Genomic DNA, 22,919 nt, shown 5'->3' with positions numbered 1-22,919 from the left:
CGCAGGTAGTCTAACCTGATTTTGGTGAATTCGATCGAGGGCAGACAGATTATGCGACACGTGGTGGATTTGATATAGCGTGCATCGAACCCTCTGAATCATTCACACAGATACGAACACAAAATGCAGATCTGTGGTCGCTCTGGCCAACTTTACATCATCTGTTTGCGGTCCCTTATAAGCGTATAGTGTCTCTTATTAAACCAAAATAAAGTTCAGCAGTTTTAGTAGGCTTTTCCTGACAATTTTTGTTATCACATCAAAAGCCGTGGTCTGTGAAGAGCGTTTACGGCATCAGAGGGATTTTATTGATCAAACGTATGAGTCAGAAGGGTACAAAAGAATTTCCAGGGTATTATTCATATCATGGAAGACAGTCTTCATTTTTATTTTATTTGTATTTATTTATTTATTTATTTATTTATTCTTTATGAGAGAGCTCAGTATTGTTCATTCGGTAATTTTACCGATTCGACATGTCATCATCATTGCTCTCTCTTTTTTTTTTTTTTTGTATGTGCGTGAGTATGTGCGCGTGTGTGTGTGTGTGCATGTGTGCGTGCATGTGAGTGCGTACTCTTTAATTCACCTAAAACCTATTAAAAATCCCATACCGTTCACCTAAACCGAATACTTCAAAATCCAGCTAGAGTCGTGAAGACAGTCATCATTAAATTGACAAAATGTGGCACAAAAGAACTGGACATCCCTCCGAAGTTGATTAAAAAATGAGAATAAAACTAGTCTGGGGGGGGGGGGGGCTGCCAATAGACAGAAAGCAATTGAAGGTTTAGCAGTAATTTCTACAAAGTAGCGGCTATTACGTACTTGTGACAACAATCTGCCATCTTCTTCAAAGCATATCAGGCCTGCATCACGACAATTTTCAATACTTGGATGAAAACGCTTTACAGTGAAGGACCTTTAACTTTCAATTCATATGCTTGACTTGGCCACTGAAGAATATTCAACGTGACTGCCTTTTACTAAAGAACAGGATGAGAGGGAGCATTCCTGAATGGAAAAAAAAAATGAAATGGAGAGGCTTGCTGACACTCAGCTGAAGATTTTACAAATGAAAGAAACAAGAAGCAGGAAAGATGATGTCTGTGAGCTCCGCACTACTCATGTTAATCCAAATATTACAATTGAGGGTTTTACATACAACTGTCAATTAGCAATTTACTGAGACCTTGAAAATGATTGAGTTCTCTGCATAAAATGGCTTTCATACGTGAACGCTAAATGTCATATTTTTGTGAAAGCTTTTAAATAATTAAAGCCAGAAGCTCCTTTAGCTTCATTGCGGTGGCATACAAATGTAAGATCCATCACAGACAGGCTTTTTTTTTCTTCCTTTCCATATTACTGCTTTAAATGTTGTTTATTGAGTTCTCTTGCTTCATCTTGGCCACAGCAAAGTCTTTTTTCACTTGGCTCAGCAGATGTGGGCCGCACACCACATCTACAGCTGTCATGGCCAGAGCTTTGGCCGCCCTCAGGGTGTACATCTGGGCTTCTTCGGCGCCTGGCAAAGACGCCGCCGACGAGGAGGAGGGGATGAAATCGCACGTGGTAAACATGCAAACAACACGGTTCAAACAAATATTATTATGTTACCTGCTGCTGTGGCATATTCCTCGGTGTGATTAAACGCGTCCGTGCCAATGTAGAAGAAGGGATGGATGCCTGGGACCACGAACGACACGTTGCCGAAGTCGGAGGAAGCTGCCAGATTGGACGAGTACGAACACATGCGTTCGCTCATGTTCACGTGTGTGGAAATGAATGTTGATTAATCATATCTTCAAGCAGTTGAGGCTAATTAAAGTGCACTACTTGGCTCGAAGGGCGACTTGCTAGTAGCTATCTGAAGTTGTCATTTTCAAAGTGCGGTTCATGTACGACAAGTCAACGCAGGCGCCCTCTAGTGGTACACAATAGAATCACTGAATAAAATGTCCAAAAGGCACGGAATGTATTGTTATTTTAATCCAGTATATTACATTTTTTAAATTCATTTCAGTTGTACTTTTCAAACATATAGGTTAAATTTGTATTTAACTCATACACGTTAACTTAATCATTATTATATATACATGTCTATAAACAATTTTAATATTTGATAATATACACAATATTTGTTTTATCGGAAATATAATGACAATGAAGCGTTTATTAAATAAATGCAAATTCTCCCAATAATCAAATCCATTGATTGTGTGCTATTGACAGTGTTGAGCAGTAACTAGTTACTAGTAACGCGTTACTGTAACTTAGTTACTTTTTTTACAATAACTAATACTCGACCACATCATTTAAATACAGTAACTCGGTTGCAGTTACAATATGCTGCGTTAGTCAGTTACTTGAGAAATTATTTTAATTAATTAATTAATTGTGCAACACTCGTGACGATAAGCGATTCAGAATCAAACAATGACTGGATGGCTGCTGTGTACTGTAATACTTCCTGTTTACAATGGATTTCGGCTGCCGTGCTAACGAAGAAGACGCATTGTGGGTCAAGGCGAGCGCAAGACGAGTTTTTCGACGTGGAAATACGCTCATTACTTTATTTTAGTTGAACATAAAGGAACAGTGTATGTTCTTTTAAAAAAACACAACTAAAGAGTTACTTTTAATAATAACGTATTACTTTTTTGTTTAAGTAATCATCATGGTAATTGAGTTACTTTTATAAATTAAGTAACTAGTAAATGTAACTAGCTACTATTTTTTAGTAACGAGCACAACACTATTGATCATTTCATAGATGACCATATTGCTCAGTTTTCTATCATAACGTGACCAAACCCAGAAAACAGGTGAGCCGTAATTGGTCGTTACCTGAGCTCTGAGCACCTGTGATTTTGAATCAACAGCAAATGTGTTTTTAAAGGCTAAAATATATATATTATCTTCGAATAGCTGAAAATGCCTAAACGAGTCAAAGTATCACTTTAAATTATAAAAAATTTTAGATTTCCTCAACAACAAAAAAAGATATTCATTTGTTGCGATTGTATTTAAAAAACTTTTTTTTTTTATCTCACATGGTAAAAAATGAAACAGACCTCGGCAATAAAACATGACTTAATAATTTGAAGTGTTTCTTAGAGGATTGAAATGATTTGGTAACATAAAACATTAATAACCTTCATTGAAATTCTTACCAAAATGAATTGTGTTGGCCATTCATTCTAGTCCACAACAACATCTAATAATGTTGATGACGTACCATTGAAGTTCAAAGGCTTTTCCGCAAACTGGATGCCTAAAGCTTTTCCGTTGATTTCATAGAGCTTTGCCAGCGTGGCGTTGGGCAGAATGTTAGAATAGACATGGCCTGGGTGACTTATATCCACCTAAATAAAAGACAAGCATGGAGGGTAAGGAAATAAAGGTGAGACTAATTATAGCTAACGCGGCTGGCATTCTACCACACCATTGCACTGTTTGTGATTCTTCTCAACTTAAAGCTACAGGTCTACATTTCGAATCGCATATTGGACAACATTGTGTGTACCAAATGTGGCTTATGACGTGACTTACTTGGCAACCGGTCGCCATGGCAGCAGCCATAAAGCAAGCCTCTATCTTAGCCTTCAGTTCAAAATGCTCCTTTAGCCCAGGCGCGCGTAGAAAGAATTCCAACTCTGCATAGGCGGGCGTAATATTGGGCGTCACCCCACCGTGCTTGATGATGCCTGTGTGAAGGAAAAGAAGGACTACGCTGCCATTTATATTGCAGGGATGTCGATGTCTTTTACCATAACAAAAACAACAAGAAGTTTGAAACCATACTATAATTAGCAGATAAACTAATAGTTAATTACTGCTAGCTAGCTTCTTTTTTTTCTCCTTTGGAGGCCCTGTGGCATGTTCCACATTGCTTCACGCAGGTCAGTCTTGGTAAAAAAAGACACACAACTCATTACTGACGCTGGAGATAACATTAAAGATATCGTAGATTTAAAAAAATCGGTAGCCTATGCGTGTACCCCACTTTTTTGGGGGGTGTTGGGGGGGTCTCTGAAGCGCACCTTGAAAGCCATTGCCGGGCTTCAGCTGACTTCTCAGTGCCATGAGGTTGGTGTAAGCCAGCACGGCAGCATCCAAGGCGTTTATGCTCATCCAGGGACAGAATGATGCGTGACTCGCTCTCCCGTGATATTTCACCACCATGCTGAGAGAGGCAAAGATCATTTATAGGGCTCGAAAGACATGACAATGCAAACAGCGAACCACTGTTTATCACTGGGGATACATTCCTGACCCACCTGCAATAAATGAAAATCTGCCATATAGTAGGAGAGAGACCATTTAAAATAAATGTATTTTTTTATAGTTGAAACTCTCACACACACTTTTAACAACAGGCGCGTCAATTTAAATTCGGACTTGCCTGTTTACTGCCAAAAAAATCAATAGCTAAAAAAAATCTCTGATTGGCAAACAATGGGCTCTTTGCACAAATCCACTACTTCCTGGACTCTATACCACTTCTTCATTTCCTGTCTTTCATGATTGGACAAACCTCACTAACCACGACGACAGTGGCCAGACACACCTGGATTAATCAGTTAGTCCAATCATGAATAGACAGGAAATGAAGGAGTAGGTATTGAGTTCAGGAAGTAGTGGATTTTGTGCAAAGAGCCCATCAGTAGCAAGGTGACATCGTAGAGTGAAAAGCAACTTACGCGGCTGCCGTAACACCAGGCATGAAAGGTGCGTCTTCCACTGACGGGTGGGCCATGAAAATGAGGTCAATGTCAGCAAATGCTCCCACGTTGAGCAGCTCGATCTTTCCTCCAATGTCCTCCTCAGCTGGTGTTCCAAGAATAGTCACCTGGACAAAGACTTGTCAGTGTCAGTTTAATTTGATACAGTCCTTGCCTAAGTCCTAAACTACACGCCTCCTACCTGCGCCCGTCCGGAAAACTCCACCCGTGCACACAGTTAGGTAGCACTTTGCGCTAGACTTGCCGCAGGGCACAAAAATAGAGCACAAAGTCTCCAATGACCATAACATGCACGTTTTTAGAACGTTCATGGGAAAACCGAGTACCAACAGAAAACCGAGCTAGCCCGAGCTAAAACAAAAATTGAAGCAAGAAGCTCAGAATTGTGAGACAGACATGTTAACCCCAAAACTTTAATGTCTTTCAGGGGATCGATAAAATACACTATCTATCTATCTATCTATCTATCTATCTATCTATCTATCTATCTATCTATCTATCTATCTATCTATCTATCTATCTATCTATCTATCTATCTATCTATCTATCTATCTATCTATCTATCTATCTATCTATCTATCTATCTATCTATCTATCTATCTATCTATCTATCTATCTATCTATCTATCTATCTATCTATCTATCTATTTAGCTAGATAGATAGCTAGATAGTGTTAACATTTTTCAATTTATATTTTAACCGTTTTGAATTTAGTTATAGCTGTGTAGTAATAAGAAAACAGTTCATTCAAATTTACTCGATGTATAGTGTCTTTGTTTTAGTCCCTGGGAAAGGAATGTCTAATAAGGTTTCTGTTCTTATCTATAAAGGGGTATATGTTTAGAAGAGTGCAAGACTGTTCATAAATCATCAGGTCAAGAGGTCAAGAAAGGGCCGGGACTAATTATTTTCCTACATCTGGAGTGGACTAAGATACGAGCTGAAGATTTATTATCAGTTTTTTGTATTTCACTCTTCCCACAAGGACAGGAGACAGGTAGGGGGGGAGACTATTTTCTGTAAACACTGTTTTTGTATAAGTTGGGAGGAGTCCAGAAGGAGGACTGCTGATTCAGTGGGGTCCTTTATGACTTCAGAAATTTCTGAATAAAATCTCTTGCAAGAAAGCCTCTTCACAGATCTCAACTTTGAGTTTTATTTCAACACGCAAGAACACAAAGAACGTTTTCTATCAATAGCTAGCTAGATAGCTGCTAGCTAGCTAGTTGCATATCTCTCTCACTGCGCTAGCCTGTCCTAAAATTTGGGCAAACAGTAGAATACACCCTGGATTGGTTGCCAGTCAATTCCAGAACATATAAAAATTCTATTTATATACAGTGTTTAACAAATGTCTATATCACTGCTTGCTTTAGAGACCACCCAGTTTTATGAAGTGCTTTCATGCAGTTTTACATTTTCGTGCCGATCCACACACACAGCTAACGCACGCTAACACTGAGGAGAATGAGAGTCGCCTCCATTTCCTTATTGACGTGACAACGACAATTTTATTTCGAGAAGAGACTAAGTCACGCAACATCGAAGTGTAGTAGTAAAAACACTTTATCCCACACTATGGCACAGCAACGTGTAACCCTAAAATTCGAGTGTGCTTATTATTTATATATGCTGAGGGTTTTTACTATTGCTGCGTGTGGCCTCTCCACTCCAGCATTTCTCTCAAAATGTTGAATCGTGCGTGTGGAGAATGTGAAACACAGCAGGAGTGTAAAGGAATTTGCTTCCTTTGGTGGGGCAAACAAAAGGATGTTCTTGTTCTTTAAAGTTCAATCACGAAATGACAGCCGAGGTCTCCATAGCAACAATTGAGGAACATTCTTGGATGGTGATGGAAGGCCTTCTCTTTGAACATATTAATATGTTGACTGCAGTCTGCTCTATTCAGCCGTGTTTACTTTTAATGGACTTAACTTTGTGTAAGTAGTTTCATTTTAATGTAACTATGACAACAGTCATGGCCGGTCAAGAAAATTGGTCGTATGGTTCGTGCGTGTGCGTATGTATGTGTGTGGAAAAGGGACTTGGGGATTCAGCTGTTTCAATTCAATGATCCATTCATCCATTTTCTTGATGTCATTAGGGTTACAAATGAGCTGGAGTCTAGCCAGATGACTTTGGGCGACAGGCGGGGTACACCCAGGACTGGTCCCCAGCCTGTCGCAAAACAACACACAATAAATAAACATCAAGTTCATCAAAAATCGACCCTGGTTTGGTTTCTTAAATAACGAAATAAAAAATCCAACATCTAAACTTTGTTCATTGCTGTTCCTGCATCTTCAGCCAGTAGATTTGACTGGCGGCGTTTTTCATCGTGGTTCTTGTTCTGTAAACTGGTTCGCCATCAAAACATCCTAATGGAACTGGCATGTCATCATTATTTCATCAATGTTTAAGGCACCTTCGACCATTGGGTTGAACAATTAATCAAATCCGAAGTGGCATCACAAATTTAGCAGAATGCAAAGGCTGCAATTTGGAACAAAAAGAATGTTTCATTTTTGTGGGCATACTGCCTACATTTTATTTATTTATTGATATAATCTTGATAAGTTCAGTGCTTTAAGAGTGTAGTACACATATTTATATATCATTTTTTTTATGAAACATGAAATGTTGAAGTGATAGAGCCGCAGTTTTTTTTGTTTTTTTGTTTTTGCATTAGCACTGTAATCTGATTTATGACTTATTTTTAAACCACACTCATTTGTAGACTTTTGTGTCGTGTAGTTGTCCTAGTGTACGGAAGCATGAACTACATTCGAACGTATCAGTAAAATGTAGACCAAATGCTAAAAACATAGCAATTTTTCCCATAATGCCACGGGGTAATGCCACAATTGCGCAAGTCAATATCCGCGGCATAATGGGAGCAAAATGCTATGTTTTTAGCATTTAGCCTACAATTATTTCAAACAGCCAGCTGAACGTGGCAGGCAATTCGTTTTTTTTTTTTTTCTTTGCTGTTCCTCAGCATGCTCAATGGCTGTTTAGCCTTTTAATTGCTGAATGTGACATACAGTAACCGTTCCTTTAAATAGCTTAGTGGCCATTTTTCATCACTGTTCCTGCTCCTGTACAAATTGTAGTTAATCTCATTTAATTAAATAATTAATAAATAAAAAAGCTTCCTTTTAAAACTCATTCACTGCAATTGACGGCTATAGATGTCAAAAAGTCATTTGAACTATTTCTACTATTTTTTTCACTTTTGTTAACAAGAGTATGAAAACCTAGATTTTCTTTATTGTACATTTAGAACAGATATAAAATGTGTGATTAATCGTGAGTTAACTAATGAAGTCATGCGATTAATTACGATTAAAAAAAAAAATCATCGCCTGACGCCCCTAATTTTTAATAATCTTTTCTTCTTTTTTAAATCGCGTCAGGCAATTAATTTTTTTTATTGTTATTGATTGCATGACTTCAATAGTTAACTCACGATTAATCACAAATTTTATATCTGTTCGAAATGTACAATATTTTTTCTAGGTTTTCATACTCTTGTTAACTAAAGTGTAAAAAAATGTTAAACTAATAGAAATAATTCAAATGAATTTTTGAGGTCTATAGCCGTCAATGGCAGTGAATGAGTTAAACTCCTCACATCCACTGCGGTTACCTTGACTCGCACTGAAAGTTGCGTCTGTCCCTCCAAGGCAGCTTTCAGACCCAAAGCTGCCGCCACTCCCACCTCAGCGATCAGGTTGTGGCCGCAGGCATGGCCAATCTCGGGCAGGGCGTCGTACTCGCACAGGAAGGCCACATTCACGAGCGGGTCTCCTTCCCCGCCTCCCACCGGACCCCAACTGGCCCGGAAGGCGGTGGGAATCTTGTAGGGACTTTGAACGCTCCAAGCGGGGTCCAAGGACAGGAAGCGCAGGAATCGATCCAGGGCGTAGTTTTCCTTACCGGCGAGTTCAGGATGGGCCCAAATATCCCGACTCAAACCGTGCAGCTCGTTCCTGTGACTGTCTATGGACGACTGAAGCAATTTTTTCATCTGTTGCGCTTGCTCCATGTTGTAAGGCATATGAAACACAAAGCCATGCATGAACTGGTCTTGCCTGTCTGTCAATTTGTGTATCTAACCTTAGATCACCTAAAGAGGAGGAGGAACCCCGCAAGAAACATTTCCTCAGGCTTGTAAAGAGTGCCGTTCTATCAGAATGGCAACCTTGCACCATACAGTTTATATTTCACACCAAGAAGCGGTTTACTTGGGGGGAAAAAAACAAATATGCCTCAAAATCTTTTGGGTCGTTTCCCTGCTGTTTTATTTCCTTCTTGGTGACAATATATACAGCACATTGTCATTGTTGCAGGAACAAGTTATGTTGAAAAATTTTGATTGTATTCTTCCCATGCCGGACTCGTTCATTTTTGTGGAGATTGGCGGCTGCTTCCAGACCCACAAGATCACACAGGAAGATCTTGGCAGACATGATCACTGACAACTCCACCCTAGCCAGTGGCGCATAAACAGACGGGTTTTGTTTAACACTTTGGTGACAGGGAAAAAGTTTTAGCGTATAGACTTTGCCGTTAAAGTGTGGATGCAGATTTTTTTTATGTTTTACTATAATGGAGATGTTACAAATGCTAGAACGATACATAGAAAATTGTCAGTACAGTTAATGAAGGTTTTATAATAGCAGCACACTAACCTTGTTAACTCATTCACTGCCATTGACGGTTATAGACGTCAAATATTCATTTGAACTATTTCTATTAGTTTAACATTTTCTTACCCTTTTGTTAACAAGAGTATGAAAACCTAAAAAATTGTAATTGTACTTTTAGAACAGATGTAAAATTTGTGATAAATCGTGTGTTAACGAGTGAAGTCATGCAATTAATTACAATTAAAACATTTAATCGCCTGACGCTCCTAATTTTTTATATATTTTTTTATTGTAATTAATTGCATGACTTCAATAATGAACTCCCGATTAATCATACATTTTATATCTGTTCTAGATGTACATTTTTTTTCTTTCGAGGTTTTCATACTCTTGTTAACAAAAGTGGAGAAAATGTTAAGCTAATAGAAATAGTTCAAAGGAATTTTTTACGTCAATAGCCGTCAATGGAAGTGAATGAGTTAAAAAAACACACACACACACACACACACACACACACACACACACACACACAAATTCTCAACATATTTTAGGGCTAAGAAAAATGCAACCTCAATGTTATTAGATTGATTTTTATTATTTTTACATTTGTATTTGGATGTTTTACTTTTTTATTATTATTTTTTTTTAAAGAATAGTTTATGCCTCCATTGTGCATTGCTTTTTTTTTAAATCAGAAAATGAAAAAAAACTGACAGAATAAAACAATTGAAATAAAATACATAAATGTATTTCTTTATCATATACATATTAATATAATAAACATTTTACAATTTAAAAACGTCTTCAAAATAACACACTAATCTACAAAGTTAACAAAAAATACAAAATGGGAAAAAAACTAGTTTGAATAAAATATACCAAATAGAAATGTTAACTAGTATCTAAAAACACATGAGTTTTGTTTAATAACCTAAAAAAAAAAGAATTAAAATTGACGCAAAAAAAATAAGAATACAATTAACATGTCATGAATGCAAAATAAAGTTAATCAGAAAACACAAAATAAAACATGAATTCTAAAATGTATATTTTTTATTTCATAGTTTTTGGTTATACTTTCCTTTGCACATTAGCAAAACATTTTATCAAAATTTTAATATCTATAATTTTGGGAGAGGGGGATTTCCTCTACTTTAGATCTTTTGTATGTGCAACCAGCCTGAACTATATTAATATGATGTGATGTACATTAGTTCACACACAAAAAACTGACATATGCAAATATTTTGTCCATATTTAAAATGTCATTTTTGTCATACATCCAGTAAGCAAGTGCGTGCCACGACCATCAAGTAGCTCTGATGAAAATTTGCAGCACCCTCCATCTTTTTACTTGCCCATCCCTAAAATAGAAAAAAAGGTTGGATGGTTTTCTGAAGCATGTGGCCCCATCTGCTGGCCTACTGTATACTGTAAGATTTCTTATTAAATGCCATTTTAAAACAATTTGACAACCGGACACATTTCAGAAACAATCCAAACAACCCAATTTAGTATTGCTAGTCATCAATGACTAAAGTCCTTCTAACAGGCCGACTCGCAATGTTTGCATGCTGATATCACGCACGAGGAAAGCGATGAGCCGCCATTGTTTGGAAAAGGTCAGAGGGAGGCCGTGCATGTGATGAAACGTGATGAGAGTGCATGCAAGCCAAGGTGGGAGTCAGTGCAACCCACTGGCCGTCACACTGGACGCACGCTAGAGGGACCCAGACCTCCTCTGTGGGGGAAAAAATAATAAATGGCGGTCGACGTGGATGTGGATGCATACAGAACAGATATGCAAAATGTATGTATGCTGTTAGTAGAACATGCAAATGAGATGCTCTTGTGGAACAAGGTCAGTGGAATGAATAAAGACACAACTCAGTGCGTGGGAGTGAGCAGGTGTAAGTGTGTGCATGTGCGTGTGCGCGCTGGGGGTTAATTGGGGGCAGCTGTCACTCACAAGGGGGAGACATGTTGAACAGCACTCAGCTAGTCGGCTGCCTGACCTGACCTGTCCGTCAGCGAGGTTTTACGCACCACCGACCATGTCCGTCATTCTCTATTGTGAATCAATTAAATGACACGGAAGGGAAGGAGAATGGGGGGTGGATTAGGACCGGGGGTAACAATGTGTCACCCCATTGTTTTAGCGAAGGACTTGCCCAGTGGGAACATTTTGTTTGATTACAGATGATTCATTTGGATAGCCGCAAGTCAGGATTGAAAAGGATATACAAGATGATAAAACAAAAATACAAAAATGACTGACTAAATAAATATAAATAAATAAAATAAACAATTGAAACAACTTCAATGTCACGTGAGATGCTGAATTTGCAGGTAAAACAAGGGAGTTGGGAAAGAAAAAGATTTTTATATACAAATGTACAAAAATACAAAGTAACTACAGAGAGCAGGGCTGGATGCGATGCACGCAAGCAACCTTGAACACATGGAAGAAAAGCTCGCATGGAAAACTAAGGGCTTGGAATCCTCGGCATAGTGACAAAACTGTCACTCGGAACTCCACCTCGGGCAGCACAATTCTATACGACAGAAAAAGGCATATAAGACAAAAAAAGACTAGACAAACTAAGAGTGGCTAAGACAGTGCCTTAGCAATTGGATAGCAACTGACAACATCAACATCATAACAACACAATGACCCCGTGAGACCAACACAAAACACACATTATGATTTAAAAAAAACAAAAAAACAGAATCATGTTTAAATTAACAAAAATAAACATGAATTCATACAATTATTTTTTTAATTATGTAATATAAAAACTGAAATGTAATTAATAAAAATGTAGAAACACTCAAGCCACTGTACAAATAATAGGAATAATGAATTTAGAATATGAATATACTGTATTGAAATGTTATTTTTATTTTTATAAAATACAGTAAAAGTAAATCAAAACTGAAAATACATAATATAATGTGAATATAAGTTAAAAACAAGTAAATAAACATTTGAAAATATTTCATGAAATAACATACTATGCAAAAATAGATTTTTTTTTATACCCCTGGTCAAGATAATATTTATGTGCAAGGTAAAACATAAAACACACTAGATAATAAATATAAATCAACCAAACTTGAACACATTCATTAGCAACGTTAATGTGCAAACAAAAACAGCCAACTTCCAGTCCGTTCCAAAATTCGGAAGTCTGACAAGGTGTTGATGAGTGTGACTTTAAACACGAGGGTTCCGCCCTGTTGAAGGGAGCTGACATGTTGTCAGCTTGAGCCTCCCGCCTCCCGCCTCCTGTCAGTATCTCACGCTTGGAAGGGGTACCCTGCAAAAACGCGCGTCTCCAATCGCACCCCGGGGTCTCTGAGATATGCGTATGCGCTCATGTGCATGTGCTGTCATTGGCGTCACATCAGTGCACGCTTGTATTTTCCCAGCCCGAATATATTAACACCTTGTCCTACATCTTCAGGGGATGGATTTTGTGGGTGGGGATGGGGAGATGGGGGTCACATTCTACGAGTGTTTTTCTATTTAAGCATTTCAGCGTAAATTGAATGAAATGGTTTGATGTGCCTTCAACCGATTCCGAAAAGCTTTTTTGTTCCACTCAGGCAGTCTTGTCGACTGTTGGTAATTTGCAGAAGAAAATCATGTTGGCCTGCGTGGTTAAAGCCATTACTGTGCAGGGAATGAGCGGGAGAGCAAGTGGCATCATGCGGACTTTGTAGATTTGGTTAAAGACAAATCAGGGCTGCTCAAACTCGCAATGTTGAAAAGTGGCAATTGTCTGTAAAATAAGAAGAGCGAGAGTTGGAGAGCAGCCCTTCCTTTGTTTGACAGTCGTGGCAAGGATGCTGTCTGCTCCAATAACATCAACCATATAGTGCAAGCGTGAGAAGGGGGAGAAGAGCCGAGTGTGTTAAGCAGAGCTGACGTTTACCTTCGAAATTGTGTTAAATGTGTGCATACTTTGCAGTCATGTACAATTCCACCGAGAAACATTTTTATTAATTTGTCCTTCACACATGGCTAAAGCTAACACTATCTACACCCGTTATAATTCAAAAGGGGAAGTCAACCCCAAAATATTTGTGGGGACAATAATATGTTCTAAGCAGTCCCACTAATCTTTTGTTAACAAGATATGAAAACCTAGAATTTTTTTATTGTACATTTAGAACACATCAAATTTGTGATTAATCGTGAGTTAACTAGTGAAGTCATGCGATTAATTATGATAAAAAATTGTAATCACCTGACGCCCCTAATTTTTTATAATCTTTTCTCTCTTTTTTTTTATCGCGTCAAGCGATAATTTTTTTCAAAACATTTAATTAATTGCATGATTTCTATAGTTAACTCACGATTAATCACAAATGTGATGTGTTCTAAATGTACAATAAAACAATTCTAGGTTTTCATATCTTGTTAACAAAAGTGGATTTTTTTTTTTAAACTAATAGAAATAATTCCAATAATTTTTTGACGTCTATAGCCGTCAATGGCAGTGAATGAGTTAATATTGCGTTAGTGGAATATGAGTTAAGTAGCAACATCCATCAGTTTTTATCAATATCAGAAGGCGACCATTTTGCCGCTTGCTGTCGACTGAAGATGACATCAACGTTGCTCAGGTCTCAGGTAACAACCAATCACATCTTAGCTTCAGAAAACAGGTGAGCTGTGATTGGTTGTTGTTTGAGCCCCGAGCTACTGTGATGCCACCTTCAGTCGACTGCAAGTGGCAAAATGGCCGCCCCCCCTGAGATGGATAAAAACGTTTGGATTTTGCTGCATAACTCATATTCCACAAATGTAGCATTAATCAGAATGTCATGTTTAGACTAGTGAGGTCACATAAAACATATTATTGTCCCAAAAAAATTATGGTTGACTTCCACTTTCATCACTTTTATTAGTAATTACAATAAAACACTACCCCAACCAAAATCCCTTACCTTAATAACATAATATTTTTTCTAACCTTAAAATACACACACTTTACAAACAATATGAAAAAATTGACCTCAATAAAAAAAAAAAAAAGTAAAGAATTCCAAATGGGGCCCTCAAATCCTTTAATTTTTCTGTATGCGGCCCTCGGAGGAAAAAAGTTTGGACACGCATGCTCCAGAGGAAGTAGAAGCCATTCACAACTGGTAATTGCCACGAGCTTATGTTAAATAAAACATGGAGGATGTTGGCGCTGAAAGGCCTGCAGGGAGATTGTGAGAAAGCAGAGCAACAAGAAAATCACTCCAATCAAATGACAATGACGTTATCGTCAGAAAGGACGTGGAGTGAATCTTGTAAACAATAACGCTCATTGAAGTGCCAACGCAAATTAAATTGCATGTTGACTGTGTTCCTTTAAAAAAAAAAGAAAAAAAAGAACATGACACAAGGATGAATGAGTGTTGCTGTGCCTCGCGCCCTTCCACAGTAAGGGAGAAAGCTGCGGTGTTAATTGGGAGCGCTCCCGGGGGAACTCGTAGGTGTGTTCCTTGGCCCTCACTGTTTATCTGCTAATGTGATTGCCACAGATTCGCAGCTCCTGAATAATGAACACGTTCAATATTCTTTCCATGTTCCTTTTCGCTTGTTGTGCATCAACAACACTAAATGATTGTGACTGATCGGAACGATTACAAGAAACACCCGGTGTGAAGGAAGGCGGTTGTGGCGCTTATTGTCTCGTAACGGGTCGTCTTTTTTTAAACAATATGTCAGATTTCAAAACAAGTTGTTCATCTTTTTTTAAATCTTTTTTAGTTATATTCAATAATAAGATGAGGCATTCATCTATTTGAACAATTTCAAAATTGTAACGGCCCTCAAAATTATACCTTACCTCAGATGAGGATCATTATCAGGGTCATTTGAATCAGTTGTGTTGGATATTGGCCCTAGAGGACCAGATTTGGACACCCCTGAGTTAAGGTATACCTTTGAGGGTCGTTATGATGACTGAAATTCAGTCCTTGAGGACCACTATCCTGCATGTTTTAGATGTTTCCCTCCTCCATCACACCTGACTCAAATGAACGAGATTGTTATCAGGGTCATTTGAATTGGGTCCTTGCGGGCCACTATCCTGCATGTTTTAGATGTTTCCCCGCTCCAACAAACCTGATTCAAATGATCAGGATCTTTATCAGGATAGTGATCCTCAACTCTGATAAAAATAACAACGATACTCATCATTTGATCAGGAACATTATCAGGGTGATTTGGTTCAGGTGTGTTGGAGGAGGGGAAGCATCTAAAACATGCAGGATATTGGCCCTTGAGGGCCAGATTTGGACACCTCTGAGTTAAGCATTGCTTTTGAGGGCCGTTATGACTGAAATCCGCTCCTTGCGGGCCACTATCCTGCATGTTTTAGATGTTTCCCTCCTCCATCACACCTAATTCAAATGATCGGGATCGTTTTCAGGGTCATTTGAATTGGGTCCTTGCGGGCCACTATCCTCTATGTTTTAGATGTTCCCTCCTCCAACACACCTGATTCAAATGATCAGGATTTTTATCAGGGTGAATTTAATCAGGTGTGTTGGAGGAGGGAAACATAAAACATACAGGATAGTGATCCTCGACGACTGGATTCATATGACCTTGTTAAAAGTCCTGATAACCATCCTCATCATTGGATCAGGAGCGTTATCAGGGGGATTTGAATCAGGTGTGTTGGAGGAGGAAAACATATAAAACTTGCATGATATTGGCCCTGGAGGACCAGATTTAGACACCCCCTGAGCTAACCTTTTTTTTTACCTTTGAGGGCCATTATGATAACTGAAATCCGGTCCTCGAGGGCCACTATAGTGCATGTTGTAGATGTTTCCCTCCTCCATCACACCTGATTCAAATGATCAGGATCTTTATCAGGGTGATTTGAATCTGGTGTGCTAGAGAAGGGAAACATCTGAGAGTTTTTCATTCAAGGTTTCGCCGCCAAGTATTTCCTTCAAGGCCATCTGAATCGAGCCCTGCTCTCTGTTGTTACTTTGTATTTTTGAACATCAAGACTGTTTTGCAACTCTTGTCTGGGTTTGGGTCCTATTCCATAACTCTCGTGACATGCTAATCCACTGTGCTACCTAAATGAAATATTCTAAATAAAACTCATCTAAATGGGTAAATTTGGTTTTGGAATCTGATAAATTTTTGATATTGAGTTCAACTTGGAGGTTCCACTGCATTTTAATGACTTTACCCGAAATCCCGACCCAGACTCCCAAAGCTCATATACGTCAAGGAAATAACTGAAACAGCCTCACTTCCACACTCTCCCCCCTTCCTCACATTAAAGCAAAGCCAGATTTCCACCACGTCGCTTGGGGGAGTCAGAACGGAAAGAATAATCCGAGAACAAATACATACTGCGCTGCGATTTCTATGTGGGAACAGGTGCCGCCGCGTGACATGCCATTAATCAATCAGGATTTAACAATGCGCTTCCAACTCTGGTGGTCACGGCCCTTTGACCTGATGACAATCTGACAACTAGTGAGGGGGTTCAAACCTGTGCAAAGGCAAAGCTGGAGCGCGCTAATGAGCTGACATCCAACCTGTAAACAATGACGTCGGCGTCGCACAAACGCACACAGCGGCTAATGCTAATATCACTTGTAGTGCAACAGCAAAGCTTTAGATTTATTTATATATATATATATTTATTTATTTATTTATTATAAAACTACTTCTGTCCACCCAGCGCAGGTGCTTATTTCCCTTATGGTTTGGGCTACGGCTTCTAAAATGGGCACAAACAAACACATAGTCTAAGTACACATACCGACGAAAGCAGAGAAATATTCCTTTGCAGCATGTGTCAGGCTGGATGGCGAGGAGCAAAGATAAGAACCCGTTTCCTCACTTTGTATAGTGATGAGCTGCAATGCAGGGCTGGGGCCACGGGAGATCGGTAGCTACGGTTTGAAGTTTAGGGCACGTGCGCATACAGCCTGTAGTCAATTACGCCCCAAGCTGAGAAGTGATAATAAGTGTGCGGATGTGTTTAATGGGGAGGGGGGTTGTAGGTGTGAAGTACAGAGATCCTCACACTTTGCCAATTTCAAATCTCTCCATTGCTGGCATCCCATAGAGATGTTTACGCAGCGAAGCCGTCGATGTATTTTTCAGCACAGATGGCTGTGATTGCTTTTTGGAGGGCCGCGCTTGAGTCCTACCTGACAAGCATTACAATGAAATACGTCTGTGTGTTCCATTGACGCGTACAGACATGTCCGTTTTTAATGGCGTGTGTGCAATACGGAAAATACGCGTTACAGAAGAACATTTTGTTTCTTGTTGAGATTTCGAATAGAGCACAAAAGACTACAAATTTATGTTTACAAGCAGGCATGCTCAGTTACTGCCAAACCTTTTGTTTTTCATTTTATATTTATGGCCTCCATATTTCATGTATTTACTGGAATTATGACTTTACTACTTCGTGAAGGAGCACGTCTGTGACAGACTATCGTGTGTTCAGCTTAATGTCGGTGCCATAGGAACAGAAGTCCATTATAAAACGAGGACCTGGAAGTGAAAATGGACACCACAATTATCGTAATGAGACAGTCCAAGACTGTGATTTTCTACAACCAATCATCAAAGAGAAGAGGTGAGAATACAGTGGACTGAATTTGGAGCAGAGAAAATCCACATATACCGGTAATTGAAACCCATTCAAATGCATTTGGGGGGAGGGAAATTATAAAAAATAAAATAAAAAATCTGATAAAACGCTAATATGCATTTTCCATTAAAAACGAGAGTTGGCTTCCCAAGGGGGGAAAAAAGAAAAGAAAAAAATATTGGGGGTGAAAACAGCGAATATGTGTGGGCCACATTTAATTAAAAACAACTTTGAACTCTGTTGCTAACCAAAACAGCAGTACCTAATGAGGAATGATTACAGTTTTTCATATGAATTCAACATTTGACACCTGCTGTCAACGAGTTCACTTTACTGTATGTTATAATAATAGCCACGCTGTTACAATATTTATTTTACTCAGCCGACCTTGGTTTGCTTATTTAATAAAGATTCTAATTGTAATTCCAAGGTTTTATCACTAAAAACAGTGTCCTGTCACTTTTTTACTAACCATAATTTATCATGTATGATTTAATGAGGGGGGGGGGGGGTTGCTCATTATGTAGTTCCGGATAATAACAACCATCCAAAATTAATTTCCTACAATACATATATTGTGCGGCTTTGTTTTGCCCTCAGCTGTGTCTCAACTGTGTAATGAGTCTGACTCAATTAAGTTCCCCGCTTACAACTTCTGTTCTTATCTAAAGAAGGCCACTCACATACCCATTTTCAACTGAACCCATTTTTAACATGCTGAGGAATAAATTACCTTCTCTTTTTTTTTAATCACACTTAAAAATAACATTGACAATCACGAGTCACCTTCCCAAACCCGCTGTCTGTTGTAGTACCAACACTGACCTGTGAGAGGCAGCATTGTGCCACAGGGCATCCAAACTGATGGATAAAACTAGGAAGAAGAGCTTTTGGTGGAGATTTACCCCACTTAATTTTGTAATACCACCACTGTCGCATATAGAGCAGTTCAGAATCAATATTTATCAAATAACAAGAGGAAAAACATAAAAATGTGACATCAAATACATACAAACACACTAACACATGCTAGTAGCAGTGCAGCCAAGACAAATGTTACAAAATAAAGAGAACAAACTGTTGGCAATAAATTAGTAGCATGTCATGAAAGAATTATTTGAAGGTAAGTCGATGTTTCTAATCATGTTTAGAGAAGGCCAGTACATGAACATAAACAGCACATAAAATAACTCTTGTATATCTCCTCAATTCTAAAGGTATCGCTGCTGCTCAAAGCAGTTGAAAGGAATGAAGTAAATGTGGAACATATTCAGTAGGCTCTGTCAGTACCACTTTTCACCTCTGGTAATTACCGGTCAAACGCAAGGAACCACAATCCCAAAGCAATTTCAAAGTCATTGTTGTGTCATGTTAAAACAATTTCGGTAAAACAAAAGGACTGGAATACAAAGCAACTCGACAATAATGGATGTGCTGCGTTTTCAAGATGAGACACAAAGAAGGCTCCTTGTAGGGTTTTTCTTTTTAAGCGCCACAAATAGTGGCTGGGGCGATGATCTAGTCAACTGTTGTTGCGGAAAGGTGTCTCTTCCCTCTTCTTAATTTGTACTCAATTTTTCTTTCTTTTTTTTTTTATATAAATTTGGTTTGTATATTGACTGGTAAAATTTCATGATGGATATTATACAATATTTTAAGTCGGTTAAACTCCATCAATTCATTAAATGTTAAAGTTTTTAGTTGCATATATAATGGATTAGTGTGGTCTCTGTATCCACAACCGCAAACAACACGAATAGCACGTTTCTGTAAAAGTAAGATGGGTTCAGTTCACTTCAATGCAATAGATCAGGTATGGAAAAATCTATGAATTATATAACAATAACAAAGCATTCTCGTTCAACGATTCTTTGACTTTGTGTAAGACGGCTACGGTTTGTGACAATAAGTATATATCAATATAAAAAGTTTTGCTCCTCGCTGTTGGTGTAAGCTAACTGGTCTGTGCCTTTGTGTGAACGGCAAGAAAACCCAAAACAAAGGATGCCGACACACAGTGCTTCATATGGTTGCACAGAATGTCTCACGGTTTTCATTTGACAGGTTCAAACAAAATGTAAATGCGTTGCAAATGTTCTGTGTTGATAGCACACGTGCTGGCATTAACAAAAAAAAAAAAGTTAACTGGAAATTGAGCAAATTATGACTTGACTCTAGATGACAAAAATTCATGTGAACTATTTCTATTAGTTTAACATTTTTTTCATTCATTAAATTTTTTATGAAAACCTAGAATTTTTTTTATTGTACATTTATATCAGATATAAAATTATCATGCGATTAATTATGATTAAACGCCCATTATTATTTTTTATTTTTTTTAATTAGGCCCGTCAGGTGATTACATTTTTTAATTGTAATTAATCACATGACTTCACTAGTTAACTAACGATTAATCACAAATTTTATCTGTTCTAAATGTACAATAATTTTTCTTCTAGGTTTTCATAGAAAAAAAATGTAACTAATAGAAATAGTTTACATGAATTTTGGACGTCTATAGTCGTCACTGGCAGTGAATGAGTTAATTTATAGGAACGTTGTCCCTTCCAACATGGCACATCAGTTAGTCAGGTTACTATGGTGTGCTGGCGTATCTTTTATCCGTGATACATACATACTGTTCTGAAACTGCCCAAGAAATCAATTTCAGGATTGAAACAAATGAGGTTGGTCGACGTAGCTACAAAAAGGTCAGTTTGTATTCAAAAATGTGCTTTGAATAATGAATTTTTAATCATTGGCCTCGCTTGTAAATTTAAATCAATCTTTGGCTCATTTTAAGATCAACCAATCAGAACGGGAAAATGTAGACAGCGTTCTGAGCCTTAGTGAATCTAAAATCAGCGATTGAAAAACGCAAGCTCCAACACAACATGTATCCTGTCGTTTCTTATGAAACAAGGTAGCGCACATGGCTAAATGAAAGTCTAAAAACAAAAAAAAGTCCACTCCAATTCACTTTGTCGTCCATCTGACAGAAAAGGCCGAGTGGTTCCAGGTAAAGCCGCGGTTGTGTCACTGTAGTCAGACCCATTTGGGGTTCTTGTCAGTCAGGGAAGATCTGCACCTGCGTCCAAGGCCAGGCCAAATGAATTTCACCGTGGCTCTGATGCGGGGAGGACAGGACGACCCTCGGAGGTCAGCGGGGCCCGCGCGCTCGCGTCCCCACTTGTGCTGAGTTTCATGATCATCTCATGAGTTCCTTTCCTTACAGGCAATCATGGAGATCATTATGTGGGGACGAGATGGGGGAGCTCCTGGTGCCCAAATATGTGAGGGATGGGCTTCATATGTGTGTGTGTGTGTGTGGGGGTGTGTGTGTGTGTGTGTGGTGTGTGTGTGTGTGTGTGTGTGTGTGTGTGTGTGTGTGTGTGTGTGTGTGTGTGTGTGTGTGTGTGTGTGTGTGTGTGTGTGTGTGTGTGTGTGTGTGTGTGTGTGTGTGCCTGGAGCGCTCATTTGCATAGTGTTTCCGTGAGGGAGCGTCTAGTGAAGCGGATGCTAAATCTTTGTGATCACCCCTGTGTTCAGCTCAGATAAACTAGATCTTAATGTGACTAAATGGTGCATGAAGGGGATGCTTGCTTCCTACTGGCCACTCTGCAGTGTGAGAAAATCCGCTAATTCTGTTAGATTAAAAGTTAGATCAGTTAACAGCCATCTTGTTTAAAATGCGTGTCGGCGTAATAAATAGAATATGGCAGGATGCATTCATAAGATAAGATGTAGAACGATAACTTGGCTTGTATGATATAAAAAAAATAAAATGTAATGACCATAATAGTACATATAGCTATTGTACAGTTTGTATGATTAATAAAAAAATATTTTTATGTACTATATTCACATTATCCAACATATCTCTTATGTAAATGTGACAGATTTGGTGGGCTCGGTTTGCACTGTAAAGATATTTATGAGTAGTTTTAGCTAAAATGTTGATGAAATGAAGGATGAATAATTTAACCCTCACAGTTATGTTGCGGGTCAAATTGACCCGTTTGGAAAATCTAGAAGAAAAATAATTTTTATTTTTTTAAATATTAGAAAAAAAAATCTAAAAAAGTATATATATATATATATAAATATAAAAAGTAATTGATTAATTAATCACAAAAAAATATCGCATTAATCAAGAATTAACACACATTAATGAGAAAAGTGGAATATATATATAAAAGTGGAAATATATATATATATATAAAATATATATATATATATATATATATATATATATATATATATATATATATATATATATATATATATATATATATATATCCTGTCCTGGGTAAAAAGTTGAAAATATATAAAAGGACTCAAGCAACAGATCAATATCAAATCAGATGTGTTAGCCTGCAGTTACAAAGGCAAGCATACTAAAATCAATGGTGCTAAGCTGCTTGGCACATTCAAAGGCACAGCCAAACCAAAAATAATGGCGTCGGCTTCTCATAGCAAGAGCACGAGTCTTTTGTCATTAGCCAGACAGCTTTGGGTTGAAAATATCTCTTTTCGACTGAAATAATGATGCTAATTACAATGACGGCTGCCTGCCCGCTGCTTTGGATATGATGTATTGTGTCTTCCGAGCCAAAGCGCAATCATACTTTACTCGAGACAAGAGACTTTTGACTATTAGTTGAATCTCTTTTTTAAATGTACTGCAGTGCCACAAATGATGTGCAGATCTGCAGGCCCGCATGCAAGCGCGTTAATTGTTTGGCTGCATTGTTGTGTGGCCAAATGGCACGTATTTTCCACAACAAGAGGCATGTCATTTGGACGAGAGAATAGTGGAAATAATTGAGCAGCTGCATAGGACAGAAAAGGAAAGGGGCTCTTACTAATGTTA

General features: G+C 38.2%; 1 protein-coding gene across 1 annotated transcript; it reads right to left on the bottom strand.

The window, feature by feature from the left end:
- Positions 1–595: 595 nt before the first annotated feature.
- Positions 596–8,920, bottom strand: LOC147162915 (peptidase M20 domain-containing protein 2-like). Its single transcript, XM_086095258.1, has 7 exons — positions 8,399–8,920; positions 4,707–4,855; positions 4,047–4,189; positions 3,556–3,710; positions 3,242–3,368; positions 1,621–1,728; positions 596–1,528 (listed from the first exon to the last, which is right to left on the bottom strand). Exons 1-7 carry the CDS (start codon positions 8,828–8,830, stop codon positions 1,374–1,376), a joined length of 1,269 nt encoding a protein of 422 aa, XP_085951384.1. The 5' UTR covers positions 8,831–8,920; the 3' UTR covers positions 596–1,373.
- Positions 8,921–22,919: the final 13,999 nt, after the last annotated feature.

This window comes from Leptonotus elevatus, chromosome 14 (genome assembly GCF_054856555.1).
Source record: "Leptonotus elevatus isolate MCC_2025b chromosome 14, RoL_Lele_1.0, whole genome shotgun sequence".
In the NCBI taxonomy this organism is placed as follows: Eukaryota; Metazoa; Chordata; class Actinopteri; order Syngnathiformes; family Syngnathidae; genus Leptonotus; species Leptonotus elevatus.
Note: the sequence above shows the minus strand (reverse complement) of the source record. Positions and strands in the feature narration are given on the sequence as shown.

Bases quoted from the DNA above. Each gene is read 5' to 3' on its own strand.
- LOC147162915 (XM_086095258.1), bottom strand. From the start codon at position 8,830: ATGCATGGCTTTGTGTTTCATATGCCTTACAACATGGAGCAAGCGCAA. The intron at 4,190-4,706 runs GTAAGTTGCTTT...TGCCTCTCTCAG, and splicing joins CCTGGTGTTACGGCAGCCGC to CATGGTGGTGAAATATCACG. The intron at 1,529-1,620 runs GTAACATAATAA...CGTCTTTGCCAG, and splicing joins GGAATATGCCACAGCAGCAG to GCGCCGAAGAAGCCCAGATG.